This window comes from Apium graveolens, chromosome 4 (genome assembly GCF_009905375.1).
Source record: "Apium graveolens cultivar Ventura chromosome 4, ASM990537v1, whole genome shotgun sequence".
In the NCBI taxonomy this organism is placed as follows: Eukaryota; Viridiplantae; Streptophyta; class Magnoliopsida; order Apiales; family Apiaceae; genus Apium; species Apium graveolens.
This window is the reverse complement of record NC_133650.1, coordinates 281,331,170-281,348,500: the sequence shown is the minus strand read 5'-3', so window position 1 is coordinate 281,348,500 and position 17,331 is coordinate 281,331,170. Positions and strand designations below refer to the sequence as shown.

General features: G+C 29.7%; 1 protein-coding gene across 1 annotated transcript; it reads right to left on the bottom strand.

The window, feature by feature from the left end:
• Window positions 1-1,640: 1,640 nt before the first annotated feature.
• LOC141721077 (3-hydroxyisobutyryl-CoA hydrolase-like protein 5) lies at window positions 1,641-8,291 on the bottom strand. The gene is made up of 16 exons (XM_074523819.1): window positions 8,163-8,291; window positions 7,940-8,006; window positions 7,010-7,093; window positions 6,821-6,889; window positions 6,580-6,643; window positions 6,412-6,485; window positions 6,221-6,304; window positions 5,520-5,604; window positions 5,221-5,306; window positions 3,323-3,444; window positions 3,187-3,247; window positions 2,954-3,052; window positions 2,752-2,853; window positions 2,590-2,631; window positions 2,127-2,233; window positions 1,641-2,025 (listed from the first exon to the last, which is right to left on the bottom strand). Exons 2-16 carry the CDS (start codon window positions 7,970-7,972, stop codon window positions 1,974-1,976), a joined length of 1,164 nt encoding a protein of 387 aa, XP_074379920.1. The 5' UTR covers window positions 7,973-8,006; window positions 8,163-8,291; the 3' UTR covers window positions 1,641-1,973.
• Window positions 8,292-17,331: the final 9,040 nt, after the last annotated feature.

Genomic DNA, 17,331 nt, shown 5'->3' with positions numbered 1-17,331 from the left:
ATATCTTTGTTTCTCGTTTTATTTTTCTCAAATTTCTATATACATATAAACTTGTTCTGGACTCTAATAAATGATAAAAGATTCAGCTAAATTGAAGTCATGCAAAGTCATAACTGTATATATCTATCTCTAACATTCATTATCATATCATAAAATGTTATCTCTACTAAAGGGCCTATTTAAGTTCTTCAATAGCATATTTGAAAACTGCCGGACAATAAACTCATTGATTGCATCTCAAATCCTAAAAACTACTCAAGACTTGATTTCATGTGCCACAAATATATTCTTCATAGTTTGTTTCAAATCCTAAGTATGAGAAACTTTTTTTAGGCAAAACACCTATATGAATTTTACAATGTCCTTTCTGCTACAAACTCTTCACACACTTTTTTACCATGTCCCTTTACTGCATAAGGATTTAGGGTTAACCTCGAGTTGAAGTGTCGCCTTTGTGGTGGAGTAAGTTTAGGTTATTTACTCTTTACTCGCCCTTTTGTGCGAGTTCACATGAACAAACATGTTTCTAGATTGATTAACGTGTTTAGATTTTGTATTAGATTAAGAGTAATTCCTATATGTGAAACCTCATTAAATGATATGCAACGTGTTGCAATGTCATTAAGTCAGTTCATATTACGACGACGATATACCATTTCACGTTTTGTGCAAGCCTCTCCTATTGTGCATTTATTAATTGTTCATTGTGCAAGTTTATCTGGAACAAATTTTTGTTGTTACAGATTGATCAAAATATAGTTGGCACGAGATATAATGAATCACCGGTTGCATCACCGTCATCGCAAGAAGAAGAAGAAGATAATGAATCGAAAGAAAATTGTATTCCGGACTTCAACGAGTTTGGTCCTAGGTATAAATCATGTGAAAGACAATGACGATGAAGAAATTGATTGAATGTCAAAAAATTTCCTATTGCTCACCGAGTTTGATCTGTGTATTATATGTTCTAAATATAATAATTAAAGCAAGCATCCTTGACAAACTACATGTTGTCTTAAATTGTTGCAAACTACATGCATCTAGTAGACTGCAACAATTTATTCAAATGGGAAATTTGAGCATCAAGTTCTACGGAGTCCCAAATAAAATATAACATGTTCTGAAAACACATGTTTACAGAATAATATGTTCCACTTGTTTAGACTCCCAGTACTCTAATATAGTTAGGGATTACAGAAAGTAAAGTAGATATGTATTACACTATAATTATTCTAGGAGATAACCCATGCAAGACTGAGATTAAGATATTAATAAATTATTACTTATTAGTAACACTAATACGTCCTAATATTAAAATTTAAATGTGAACAATTTATCCTCTCTTTTTTAGATGTAAATGATTTGTTGATTTTATGATACTACACATATAAAATTATGTAAATTATTTATACTAGTGTAGATAATCAAAAACTTGAGTGTTGGTAAAAGCAGATTTGAATTTGATTGTGAGTTGCACAGAATCAAACATGAAATTGGTGTGAAACCAAATAAACAGATAAATCTTGTTTAATTATGTAATTGCAGATAATCGAACCCGAAACTGGGATGAAACATGAAAGTATGAAACAGTGAAACCAAATTTGGTATGAAGGTACTTGGCAAAAAAAATGGTATTAAGGTATCATTGAAAGAGGATTTTGCTTATTAATAAAGAGTAAGTATAGATTTATAAAGAGAATAGATGATCCTCATGCAATAAGATGCATCACATCCTTCTGTAGTTAACATATTACAACTGTTGTCACGAAAACCATAGCAATAGGCAATAGCCTCTGCAGTTTTCCAAGGTTACAATTAAAAAACGGCAATGACCAATATTGCATACATAGTACTTTTGATTTATCACAAAAAAGAAAATATAATTAGCACAAATACCATAACAAACTAGCGAAGAAATTCGACAGATGTAAAAGATTATTTTATAGCTGCTGCCCAGATATTGATTTGACTTTTCAAACATTCTGTGGATGTGCATATGCTGAATTCTCAAATTTCCCACCCCATCTGTTTGTCCATTTTGTTGGCAAAATTATCATGAATTTAGTGCACTACACGTGATGAATAACAAATCCAACATTAGAGAGTAGAGAAAAGATAGAACATACCTGCAGTCTTCTGTTTCAGGAATTGCGAGCTCTAGTTCTTCCTGGAATGGTCCGAAAACAAAGTCCACTTTCTCACTATCCACTTTGTCCAGAGATGGAGGATCCCACTGTCATGTAGTTTGTTTGAGTACTAAGAAAGCAGTGAATGAAACACTAGAGATATAACATGCAGTTCCCCTTTTCTCTTGTTTTGGCAATAATCCTTTTCACTTACCAAATCTATTAATTAGGTGCATGTGAGAGGCTAGTATTACCAATACTAATATTACTATCTATCTCATTTATCCCCTAGCTAATAGCAAAGCATATAAATAGCTGAAAAGTACTACAAACTACATACTGACAGAATGGCAATAGGTTGCTAGTAATGGAATTGCTATCATAACATCATTCCTCTGAAATTAAGTGAGAAGTAGTCTGACTTGAGTCATAATCTGTTGAATCAGGGAGAGAAAAAGTATACCTTTGGAGCATTATCTTTGTCTATTGCAAGAGCTCTGATACCCTGCATGCTTGGACAAGTATATAGCATCATTATAGAGGTAGGGAATATTCGTATTGCTAGATCTGAATACTTAAATAGATGGTGACGAATGTATTTGTGAAGAATAATAAACTTGACTACCTCATACATGTCACCGGATACTGCGGTTCGAAGAATATTCATCGTCACTCTGAATTCTTTCCTCAAGGATTCGGAAAGTGTTTGATTTCTCCCTTCACGAATCTGTAAAATGTTTAAGAACAAATGAAAATGTAAGATATGATATCATTAAAGCTAGATATTTGTAGCCAATCTCAACATTAAAATAGAAAATGGAAATTACCGATCTAAGCGTGATCTTCAATGCCAAAGGAGATGACTTTTTTAATCCTGTGAGTACACTGTTGATCCAAGCATTTCCTTCCTTGCCAGACTCTGTCTCCTGAAGTCAAAGCACAAAAAGGTAATACATAAGATTTAGCTAGGTTAAGCAAGAAGAGTATTATTCTCTGGAAACATGTCCTGGAAAAACAACAAAAGTAACAAAAAAGTTTTTCACTATGAAAATAAAGTTACCAAAGATTTTATAATCTCCTCCACCGAATGTTTGGAAAAACACTCATCTATTATTGACTGCCTGTAAAAAAAAAATTATTGGTCGGATCAACCTTTTAAAGTAGCAACTACGCTTTATTTATTCAGATTCATTTACTTGTTTAAAATACTATCAGCATCAAGCTGAACATTTACGGAAAAATCCTCAATTACAGCTTGGACCATATTCTTGTCTCCAGAGTTTATGCTCAGCAAATGCTGCTCCAGCTCATTCATTTTCTGAAATCAACAAAATGCATATCTTATTAGTGAATCAGTAAAAACACCTTAAAAAGAGATTAATGTTTTAAATTTTAATAACTCACTCCCAACAATAAAGGTAATTTTTTATACATAAAATTTAAGAGATAGAATTGTTCGAAAACGCTGTGCAACTTCACTTGTAATATTTGTTTGGAGATTATATACTTTATTCATTACAATGGTCTTTATATAGAGCTCATATTAAACTAACAAGAATTTTGCCACATAGATAGCCTAATGAGCTAGTACTCTTTCCTATAATCAAGCAATAATAAAGTATAATACATCTTTAATTATTTACAATAAACCCTCGATAAATAAATACCACTTTGATATATACTTTTAACAAGATTATTTATTTCTCGATAAATGAATATATCATACAATTATTGAAAAATTAATATTTATTCATTTAGATGATAGTATTATTTTCTTCTTTGATCATAGATTTTTATGTTTAACGTTCGAATATACCTAGAAGATAATGGTTCAAATTCTTATCATAAATTTTCTTGACACTCCACAATATAAAGTCATGCGCACATATGGACCGTGTATTTGAGACTTCGTATACAAGGTACAATATATATATATATTGTATATATTTCTAAAATTTTAGTTTAATAAAGCATCCACACTACTGCGTATTTTCAATTTAATGACTTCCAATTATCAGTCCAAATCAATTACAAAAACTACTTATTAATGCATATGAATATTTAAGAATGGATGACAAATTTCAAAGTTGGTAAATATTCATTATGTTTACATGAGACCTTTTAAAACTCTTAAAAACAATTATCGTTAATGCATTTTGCGAGATTTTTCACTTGGACCCTTTTCCAAGTGACAAGGCTATTCATTTATCATGCATTCACTCATTGAGGTTCTAGTTTAATTACAATTTTAAATTAACGTTTTAACATTCCCTCTCGATTCAAAATTTTAAAATTGTTTAGGATCTCTAGTGTACTTCCCATTACCCAGACATTCTAGCACTTCTCAACAAGTACATTTGTTGATGCACTTCTAACGGATCTGAAATTTTATAGAGCACATCTCTCCAAAAAAAATGCAAAAAATTTTAATGGGCACTTTTCACCAAATTCATCTCAATGCATTTCTTACCAACTTCAAATTATTGGAAATTTGGGGCATCTTTATCCACAACGAAGATCTCACCTACAAATCTACAACTTCAAAACAATTTTTCCCGTGACCACTTGTGCTGTGATTTTTTTTATCATCACGAGACATATATATTGGTGTCAATAGTCATCATATCGTCTCGAATCCCTTTCATTTTACTTTCAAAGAGCTCTTTTATTCATATGCATAACGCTAATTTGACTTGGTGATTGGATTGTTTCCAACGAGTTGCATCTAGATTCAACCCACTTCCACAAACTTAAACCTCTCAAATGAATTGAAACTGAGAGGAGTTCATAATTATGCTCCTGTCAGATCCTTTTAAATAATTGAAGCTCTTGAAACCATTCGTTAATTTTTAAAAACATAAAATCAAGAGGTATGCCATTTGTTTGGAGCTTATGTATTTAATTTATTACAATATTCTTTATATAGAGCTTATGTTTAACAAAAAAGATAGATAAATTCCACATACATAGCTTATTTAGCTAGAATCTTTCGTTAAATCAAGCAAAGATACAATTATATTTTAACATTTTTAAATCAACTAGTCAACCAATAAGAACATATAAGGCGGAAAGAATTTATGTTGTGTCAGGGTACCTCAGAAGGAACAAAATGTGTTGCAAACCCAATTCCAACAAGTTCTTTGCCATTCAACCTTGCCCCTGTTAAGGCCAAATATTCTCCTGCATTAATTATAACCTACCATTAGTTGTTTGACAGAACACATTAACATCACACGAACATTTCTTAATTATCATAAATTCTCAAGCAAGTCATTCGACGAATTCTTTATAAGTGAGGAGCCATGAACGTTTTCACAAGGAAATGTTTTTCTTCATGGAATAATTTTTCTACTTGTACTAAGTGAAATTTATAGATACTAGCTGATAGCTTACCCAGATGCCCAGGAAGATGAGAAAGCATGTAAGAGAACCCACACTCAGTGTGAAACCCAATACTTGCCTCTGGCATTGCAAAAACCTTATTATGTACGAGATATTAGCCAGATTAAAAAATAAGACCAATTATCTCAGTATGAGTATATCAACAGTAAGGTAAAATAATAGAAGGATCTTAAATTCTCAATACATGAAGTATTCTAACAAGATGAAGCATCATAATAATCAACCCCTTCGTAATTTCTCAGTCTTAAATATGAGTCAACTGAATGTAGCCAGAAGTTCAAGATGCAACAAACATTATTCTGAAAACACGGAATGGGATTAATCACTATTTTAGTGAAATTGTGATTCATCAGCTTTCGGCTGATGCTTTGAAGGATATTTTCCCAGGAGCAGAAAGTTCTTGATAGTTCATTCAACACAGTTTACCTATCCAAACAGTGTGTTTGTTTTCCATCACATTAGTTGGTATAAAAATTATCTTGTAAAATTCTCTTACTTTACTGATATTTAGTTTTGAAAAAAGAAAATCACTTGATCTGAGGTGGCAGTTTATGCTCTAAAGGAAAATAAACCATTAGTTTATCAGTAAAACATTTAATTGAAAAATTGAATGAGTATATATATACAAAATTATATACTAAACTACTAAAGTATGATGCATGAATTTCTGGGAGACTACAAGTCTGACATACAACTTTCTCCGTAACAACCGAAAATGTCATAGGAACCATGAAAGATGCTCCTCCACCCATGGAAATTCCATTAACAAGAGCAACCTGCCATATACATATTTAGTTAAAGATTTGACCAACAAGTATTATATGTAACAAATTACAAGTCTATTTACTCTTTTTGCATATGAAAAAATTATTAGTAACTATACCTGAGTCTTTTTATAGGAGTGAATGTGGAAGCAAAGCCAATACATTCTATAGACCACTTCAAGACAGGCGTCCTCTAGAAGAAAATTTTTGGCAATTTTATAAAAGCTTTGAACAAACAATTATGTTAAAATTGATAAAACTGAAAGCTTCTAGCATGATGTAGTTACTCGAAGTCCTGCCAGCATAGAACATTGTCAAATCCCCACCAGCACAGAAGGCACGGCCAGCTCCCTGCACAAGCACGACTTGTTTAAAAGTTTGTACCAAGCTCTTACCAGTAATCTATTTAGAATACAGCATCATGCAATTTTAATTATTATAACTATTTAACTAGTACTATTTGAGTTATTAATTTAACAAAGCAGCAGGAAACAGACAACAAACAAAACTAAAAATAGATGTACTAGCCTTAATTATGACTAGCTCTGCATCGGCATCTCTTTCCCAATTTTCCAAATATTCTGCCAAGAGGGAAACCTAAGTCAAAGGCAAGGTGAGACATATAATCAGCACAGTGAGGGAATGACAGAATATTAATAAAATACCCAAAAATTAAAATAAGTTGGGATTTGGGTTTAGCATATGCTACGAACTGACCACTTCAGAAGAAATGACATTCAATTGACGGGGTCGATTTAAGGTGATCAATCTGACATGACCTCTTTCTTCCCCAATGACAACCTGATCATTGACAATCATCTGCTTAAGGTGCCAAATGTTGAAATGAATATACACACATATATAAACATTCCACTTAAAACCAACTTATATTCTTCTGCAGACCACAACACCTTATAATAAATTACACAATCTTATACTTTCAGTACAGTTAAAAAAAACATAATGTTACTGATATAGAAAATGACACTAAGCAACAAGAAACACAGTCTCTCACATGCATTACATCAAACACATAAAAGGAGGAAGCTGACAATTCAAATAGAGAAAAGCCGCCCAATTCAGTTAGACAATCAACTTGCTCATTTAGTTTGTTAGATCAAGTATAAAAACAAGATAGTACATCTACAACTTTTAAATCACCCTAGAATTATCTATACTAATTATATAAACACATCTCATGTAACATATTCAACAATTTCAATAATCCAGTTTTTCATTGTTCTTCATTATATAGCTTTCTTCATTTCTGTGTTTTGTTAGCTACATATGAAAGCTTAATTTGAGTGACACATTATCGTCTTTTAAACAAATTTAATGGGAAAAAATTGTGTTAAGAAAGAAACAATTAATTCCTACAAAAACATATGTGAATTACAAAGAAAAAAAAAATATTTAGCTCAGCAAATTAACACTACATTTTACAATTCACAACAAATATCGCTGCTGTTGTGTTCGGCTTATAATTTGCACTAAGGTTCTAATTTGATCTTGACGGTATAAAGCGAGGAATCCTCTTTTCGACGCTGACTATTACCCAATATATAACATTTTTACGAAGAATAGACACACACGCACATATATAATTGGTAATAGCAAAATAAGTAGTATGAATTGGGGACGATCTACCTCTTCAGCGGGGTTTTGCAAGTCCTTGGCCATTTTAAATTATAGTAGTAGTCAGTATAGCAAGTCGCTGCAGAAATCAGGGCAACATAAAAATCAAAACTCTAATAAATTATAACAGTTCGATTAACTAAATTAAATAATAACAGCAACAAAAAGAGATGATCAAGTGTGATGATATATTAAAACATTGTAATTAACGAAGATGTCATTGTTAAAATCTTACGTAGATATGCAGTAGAAAAAACAGAGTTATGGTTTCGATTACAAGTTGTATGTATAACAAAGGGCACATACATGTAAGTGAAAGTTCAACAGGTTGAAAAATATACCAAGCTTACCTACCTACCAACTCCATTTTGTTTTTCTTTACCAACCCCCGCTGGCTGCTCAATTGCCTTTTAATTTTTGTTTGTTTTTTTTGGTACAAACAGAAACTGTGGGTGGTTGGTTAGAGAAAAGCATTAAACAAAACAAACAAGAATTACGCAATGAATTAGAATTTTCGATTATGATTTATAATTATGGGCCGCCATTCATTCCCTTGCTTTTGCAATATTTCGTATGTTCTTCGGGCCGGGTTAAATGATAATAATTTGATTTCCGATTTTTTTTGATGAGTCCAGTTGTACAGATAGGGATGTAAACGGGTCGGATTCGGATAAAGTATTGTAAAATTCAAATTCAAATATTTTCGGATTATTTAAATTTAAATTTGTCGGATTTCGGATCGGATCAGGTATTTTTCTGATAATTACGAATAATATAGTCAAATTTAATATTATTTATATATGTAAACACCATTAATTATATTTTATATAATATTTAAAATTAAAATATAAGAATTAATAAATAGTCAAACATATTATATTACACAAATTGACATGATGAGTGAAATCTAAGATATGTTAATAACGAATTATTTAGTATCCTATCACAAATGAATTTTTTTAAATACATAAAGGTACATTATAAATAATAAAATTTAAAATTAAAGTAAAGATTTATAATTTACTAAAAAAGTGTTGACAATCTTGACATCAGACTAAATTACCCATGTTTTAAATATTAATATAAAACATGTAGTTCGTGGGAATCGAACTCAAATTATTTCTTTCAACTATACAACCTCTTACCACTACACCATATTGTCACATTTACTTTTTATCATACACATAATATGTAAGTGTGCTAAATGAATATTTTATTTAACTTTAAAGATACTTACTTGAATTCCGCAAAAAAAAGGATAGTTAGTTGAATATTTGTACATTAATTTTAAAAAATTGAATTTCAGATATAAAGTTAGGCATGGTACATAAATGGATTATTATCTTATTTATTAATCATTTTTTAGTTTGAAAATATATCTCACATATTTGTAACATATTTTTTTTATTATAAAAAGTAATTAAAATGTACATATATAATTTTTAAAAATATATTGAAAATAGAATCACTTATGTATAAATAATCTATATTGGTATTACACATTTAGATAAGTTCGAATTTTAATGAGTCAATGCATTTTAGTTTATTTCGAATTTGAAATCAGAACTTGGTCTATTATTAAAAACTACTCGAAATTTGACTACATAATCCGGCCGAAAAACATCGTCACATTCTATGTTTAGTAATTTTAAATTACAAGCTCGATGAGAATATCTTAACAATAATGTGAAATATTTTAATATCTTATGTTAATATAAATTAATGTGTCTGAGGTCTTTATAGATCAAATCAATTGATTATTTGTATTAAAATTACTGACTTCACTGGTAGCGCTATTATTTTTGGGACTTGTCCCGATTTTAAAAATATTCGAAATTTAATATGAGATCTCACGATATTTGTTAAAATTGCGATGATATATTAAATCAATTTATTTTTCAGTTTTCACTTTTAAAAAACTAGCTTTTTAAAAAGAATTCTTTTAGATAAGAAATATTCATTTATCAATATAATGTTGTATAAATATTTTGAATTATTTTAATATTTTGAATTATTCGAATAAAAGTTATAAATAAACTATATTGTAGCATTTGATTCAATGCATTTTATACTATTTAAAGAAAAAAGGTATAGTTCAATAATTTGAAGGAATTAATCAGTTCAACAGATATTTATAAACTTTATCGAATTGAAAATATTTAATTTTAGGAGAATGGTATACAATGTTATCAAATTATTATATGAAGAAATATTATAGTCGTAATGAAAAAACTTAAAAACGGTTCAAATAACGATATACTTATAATTTTGCCTTCGAATTCCATTGTTCAAAAAATACTCGAAATTTGACTACATGACCCGGCCGAAAAATATCGTCACATTGTACGTTTAGTAAATTTAAATTACAAGCTCGGCGAGAATATCTTACTAATAATGTGAAATTTTTTAATATCTTACGTTAATATAAATTAATGTGTTTGAGATTTTTATAGAATCAAGTCAATTAATTATTTATATTAAAATTGCTAACTTCATTGGTAACATATTATTATTTTTGGGATTTGTCCCGATTTTAAGAATATTTGAAATTTGAAATGAGATCTCACAAGATTTGTTAAAACTACGATGATATATTAAATCGATTTATTTTTCATTTTTCACTTAAAAAAAACTAGCTTTTAAAAAAGAATTCTTTTAGATTAGCAATATTCATTGATCAAGATAATATTGTACAAATATATTGAATTATTTTAATATTTTGAATTATTCAAATAAAAGTTATATCTATACTATATTGTAGCATTTGATTCAATGCATTTTATATTATTTAAGGAAAAAAATATATATTGTTCAATATTTTGAAGGAATTAACCAGTTCAACTGATATTTATAAAACTTTATCGAACTGAAAATTTTTAATTTTAGGAGAAAAATATAAAATGTTATCAAATTATTATATGAAGAAATATTAGAGTCGTAATGAAAGAAACTTAAAAACGGTTTAAATAACGATATAATTACAATTTTTCTTTCGAATTTTTGAAAAAAAATCATGAATATCAATAATGAGTCTTAAAAATATATAATTCATTTTTATGTTACAACCATGATTGATATTCGGTTGCGTAAAGAATAGATATGGATTGTTTGTCGGTGATAATGTGAATACCATATATAAATTATAGCAATTTATTTATTACATAATTTTAATTTTTGAATAATTATAAATGCATGTTATTTAAGTAATCAATTGTCTCACTAGATGTTAATAATGATTATACATGTACATAAATAAGATATTTAGCATATAAATAATTGAAATCATCACAATTTACTAAGAGATATAACATACAATAATTTACATGCTAACACACACATACATATAACTTAATTTTACTTTCTTAACAGTAGTGTAAATAAAAAACCAACATTTTCCCGTACATACATACGAATAATTTCAAAAACTAATATTTTTCATTAAAATCAACTTTAATATTAACAAAAATGTAAATTTTACATTATTGTATATTATGATTGCAAGTCATTCTGACTTCAGCTATGCATTTTTTATCTTTTTAAGTTGAGTAAGTTAATTGTAAGTTAGTAGTGAACTCAGTAATAATATAGAGCAGTACATATAGTTTATTTAAATAAAATTCAAGATTTGGTCAACTCTGTATTCAACATGTATGTTAATTTTTAGCTTTTTATTTGTAAACATACTAACGACGTTCTACAGATTAAGTCTAATTGTTTTGTTTTAAACGTACACTTATTACCCTGTTTATATTCATTTATTAAATATAAAATAACGGGTAAGAAAAATATAATATAATAATAGTTGAGTGGATATTCACTCCTAAAAGTGAGGAAGCATTCGAAACTCCTAATGTTATAGAGGGGGACATCAAGCTTGTTGAAAAATTTTTTTATCTCCATTTTTTCAAAATTTGACTCAAGAGCCTACATAAGGATATTGTTGAAATTGCTCAAAAAACATTATAATTGCATGATGCATAAAAAAATTCTAGAAAATGACCCGTGCCTCGCACGGGTTATTATGCTAGTTTATCTATTACTGCTCAAATAATACAATAAAAATATGTAAATTATGACTTACATCCAATGTTCTAAAAAGCGGAAATCGGGATTATTCGGTGGTGGGACCTTTCAGTGATTAATCGGAGTATTAATCAGAAGCAATTTATTTAATAAATAATAATAAATAATTCTATTTGAATTATTTATTTAATAAATAATTCGGTGGTGGGACCTTTCAGTGATTAATTGGATTGATTAATCGGAGTATTAATCAAAAGCAATTTATTTAATAAATAATAATAAATAATTCTATTTGAATGTTACTAACCTTTCATATGAGTTACAAAAATAAAATTACATATCATTAATTCAATATTGATGTTTAAATAATATGATTTACAAACAAAACCACCATCACTAGTCCATAATTGATATTTAGATGGTTTATACTAATTAATTACTATTAACTACTCACTAGTCATTACTTGATAGTTAGAAAATTACTCTATACTATTTCAAACCTTAAGATTTAAAATATTATTATTAATATTAATTATTAAATGTTAAATATTAATTTCAAAAAACTTAAATTTTTCTTTAAAAATATATTTTCTTATTAATTTCAAACTTTGACCGATTCGACCGATTTTTGACCCAAATTGACAGATTTTTGACCCAAATCGACCGATTTTTCCCAAACTGCCCGACTTTTGACTGATTTTTAAAAAAACCGTACTTTGACCCGATTAACGAATAATCGAAACGAGACCCGTCCGAAATCCGATTAATCGGTTAGTCGGCCGATTTTTAAAACACTGCTTACATTTAATATATTGTATATAATATATTATTTATGTATCGAGTTTTAATCTGATTTTGGGTTTGGATTGAGTTTCGAATTTCAGATCAGGTATTGGTTCAGTATCGTAGAAATCCAAATACAAAATTTCGGGTTCTGTATATCCAAATTTCGGATTTCGGATCGGGTATCCGTCGGCTCGGATTATTTTATCATCTCAAAGTGTGGCTTATTTAATTTAAGATATTTGTTTATTTGAAGAGTATAATTGAGTTTAAAAAAGCACGAGTCTGGTAAACTTGTTAGCCTGTTAATTTTAATTTTGTTTAAATGTACTCACTATTATATACAATTTTTCTTCATTCTCGACAAATATTTTAAGGTAAATATAAAATATATTTACATAATTTATATTTGATTGTTTTTATGTATTAAACATTAAACAATAATTTTTTTTTCACAATTAACAATTTTTTAAAAATTATTTAGAAACTATATTCTAAAGGAGTTTTAAAATGTGTGTCGAGTGTCCGTCCCCCAACTTATACTACCTAGCGAGACAAACACATGGAGTAACATTACTTTTCAATTTATAAATAATAAAATTAATTTCAGTACTAATTCAATGTAAGTATAAACGAGGCCGAGTTCGAGCCGCGTTTTCGAGTTTCGAGCTGAGCTTAATCGGATTCAGCACATACTAACTGAATTTCATGAGCTGGGAGTATTTTTATTTGACTTACGAATTTGTCTAGTGTGTCCATGAGCATATGCTAAACACTAAAATTTATAAATATGAATCATTTTGATTGGTAGTTAGTGAAATGCAGGGGTTCATGATAATTAATAAATGAAAATCAATTAAAACAAATTAAACTTATAAAAGTTGGTGTCTATTACGTGCCTATGGCATACCAAAAAAATGCTAACCTAAATATTGACAGATTCTTCAACAGTATATTTTACATACAACATTTCTGTTAGTCCCTTAACAATATGACAAGAATTACAGAAGGGGGGTTGAATGAAATTCTTGAAACTTTTTCTTGAAATAAAACTGTTCTAACTCGAAGATATATATAAGTGTGAATTGACTAGCACAATGCAAAATAGTTACTTAAATGAATCAAAACACAAGTAATTAAAAACAAGAGTCTTTAAAAACTTTCTGGTGGATTTGAATGATTCCACCACAGATATATATTATATATCGAGAGAACCCTGTGTGCAAAATGCTCACAACTGCTTACAAAATAATGAACAACTAAGAATGCAGAGAAATGCTAAGAATTCTGCTTACAAATGTTTCTCTGCTTGGTTGCTTGGTTTTTTTCCTTAGTTTCTACTTCTTGGTTTATATATTACCAAGATTACAAAGTAATGAGACAGGCAGGGCCGGCCCTTGGGTAAGGCGACCAAGGCGGCCGCCTAGGGCACCACCGCGCACAGGGGCACCAAAATATTTCAATAACATATGTATATAGGTGTATTTATTTTTTATATTATTTATATTATTTATTTTTTATATTTTAAAATACAAATATTAATTAGAATACATTAACATATGTGATTGGGGGACATATTAAAATTTTAAAATATATTATTATCTTTGTGATAACTTTATTTTAAAATTAAAATATAATTTACTATAAATTACTTTAATTTACTTTAAAAATATAATTAATAAATTTATTTAATAAACAAAACAAAGTAAAAATGTGAAAGGTTTGGAGAAATTGAGTTTTTGGACTATGCGCGTCTATACCCATTACCCCAGATGGCCAGATGAAGTCATATAACAAAAGTACAAAACCCTCTCCTTCCCCCTGCTTAGCTACCGAATAAAATACAGAACACAGATTGTTCTCTGTTCATTCTGAATATCAATTATCAAAACACTGGAAGTCATAGACTCATCGTGAAGATCGGATCATCTGTGCTTTGCAATTCAGCAATTATAACACATGTATGGTTTAAAGATTTCTATTCTAATTACTTTTTTAATAATATTGTAATTTACTATTTGTTTATTATTATTTTTCAATTTAAGGATTTGATGTGAATAATTAGAGAATAATTGAGATTTGTTTTTGTAAAAAGTAGTTTGTCTTTTGTGATTTACTGATTTGGGATTGGTGAATAAAATTAATTGCATTATTTATTTATTTTGTTTGATGACTAGATAATTTGAAAATGAAGCGTAACCAGTTATCGGGGCATCAAAAAAGGCAAAAGAAATTGAAAGCGGCGGAAGCAGAGAAATTGCAAATGGGCTCTCTTGACAAGTTTTTTGGGAAAAAAACAACTAATAGTGGTGATATTGGGGTTCCTATTGAAAAGAATATGAGAATGGAGACAAACAAGATAAGAAGTGGCTTGTTTATTCACTCTCAACAAACAAAGTCTTCTGTATTTGTTGTATGTTATTTAAACATGATGTGGCCAAGACAAATTTTGCAGAAGATGGAATTGATGATTGGCACAATCTTGCTGCTAAGTTAAGATCTCATGAAAGCAGTAATGGCCATCTAGTAAATATGAGCGCTTGGATTGAGTTAGAAGTGCGGATGGAGAAAAATGAAACAATTGATAAGATTGAACAAGATCGGATTAAAAAAGAGATAGAGCGCTGGAAAAAGGTCCTGGTTAACTTATAGAATCGTTGTGACCATTCCTGTTACAGTGGTAGAGGCGGAAAGGACATTTTCTAGATTGAAACTGATCAAATCTTATCTCCGCTCTACGATGTCTCAAGATAGACTTAATGGATTGGATTTATTGTCTATTGAAAGTGAGCTGGCAAGTTCTCTAGATTATAGCAAAATCATAGAGAGATTCACATCTCAAAAGCCTAGAAAAAAGTTTCAAAATCAATAAAGGTAAACTCATTTTTATAACTTTATTTTGACATTGTTGTGTACTAATAATGATGACTGTTCTATATTCATGATACTACATCAGTGGCTTGCAGGAGATTATTGCAGGAGGTTGAAAACTTGGATATTTAGCGTACAAGAAATTCATTATATTCACTTGCTACTTTAGATTCAAGTAAGTTTTCTTTTATACAATGAATATATCTTATTTTGATTTTTTGGTTATGAATATGGGGCACCATTTTTGAATCCCGCCTAGGGCACCTAAATACATAGGGCCGGCCCTGGAGACATGATAATAAAAAAAAAACTATCTAGTCTATTACAATGCTACTTCATTACTCTTTTCCAGCATCTTTGAATATCTTCATAATAGCATGAAAATGGCAATGCTTCTTTGTTCTCGAAAACCCAGTTGAATAGGCTACCACATTCCATTTGCATTCACTCGACACATGTGACTGTGTTGTCACTGTCAACAGATATTTGAATTCTTTATCCGTCGGGTTCATGATCATCCGTCGAGTTATTGATCATCCATCGGGTTGTTGATCATCCGTCGAATTCATTGTAGTTTATCCGTCGGGTAGCAATCAGGCACTTGACTTCATTTCACTTATGCAGAATTACAAGACATCATCTATGTACAATTAATCAACCTATTCTGCATATCTATCTAAAGTCAACATGACTTAAGTACTACTACAGATTCTAAACAATGTGTATGCAGAAATGTGCTACAGACATATTGTTACATAAGCTACTCACTCGATGGATAATAAGTGTTAGGAATATATGTGCATTAGTTTGATGATATGTTTAACAAAACACTTAAGTAGAAATTTAGTGTCTGTAGCCTCAACGGATAAGACCACTTTGGCTATCCGTTGATGGTGTAGCTTTACTTAGAAATAAGTCTAGTATTGTAGCATATTTCAGTCTCTGTATTTAAAATTGTAATTCTTAGAAGTTGAGAGAAACTATGAGTCATGTTGACTACTAGATGATATGCAGATAGGAAGGCCAATTGTAAATATTTCATGCCTTGTAATTTTGTATAAATGAAGTGGTATCAACGGATGACTTAAAGACCTTCAACGGATGAGAAGCTAAGCTTCAACGGATGTCTCTAAAGCTTCAACGGATAACATCCTTCAACGGATGAGAGCATCAACGGATGAAAGCTTCAACGGATAACATCCTTCAACGGATGAAGTCATCAACGGATGAAAGCTTCAACGGATGTTCTGCTAATTAGCCGTTGATAAGTGGTAGTTGTACCTACAAACAGAGGCACGTGGGTTGACAGAGAAAACCTGAGATGTGGTAGCCGAATTTCAGGATCAACAGAAAAAGCAGCCGTTCTTCTTTAGTACAAAGTTGCAATAGTCAACAAAGTACTTGAGTGAACAGGAAAAGAAGCAAGTGAAGAACTTATTTTACTATTGTAATTTTATATTGTTTTTCACTTGTACACTTGGTAATATATATAAACCAAGAAGAAGCTAGTAATTAGAGAGAGATTTTCCAGAGCTGTTAAGAAATATCTTGAGAGAAAATTCATCTAGTTTGTACTAGGATGCAGCTGTGATCAACATTGTTGAACACAGATTTTCTAATATACCATCTCTGGTGGAACAACAAATCCACCAGAAAAGTTTTTAAAGTGTGTTGTGTTCTTTACATTTTGTGTTTGAATATATATCTGTCTGCATTAGCTCAAAGCA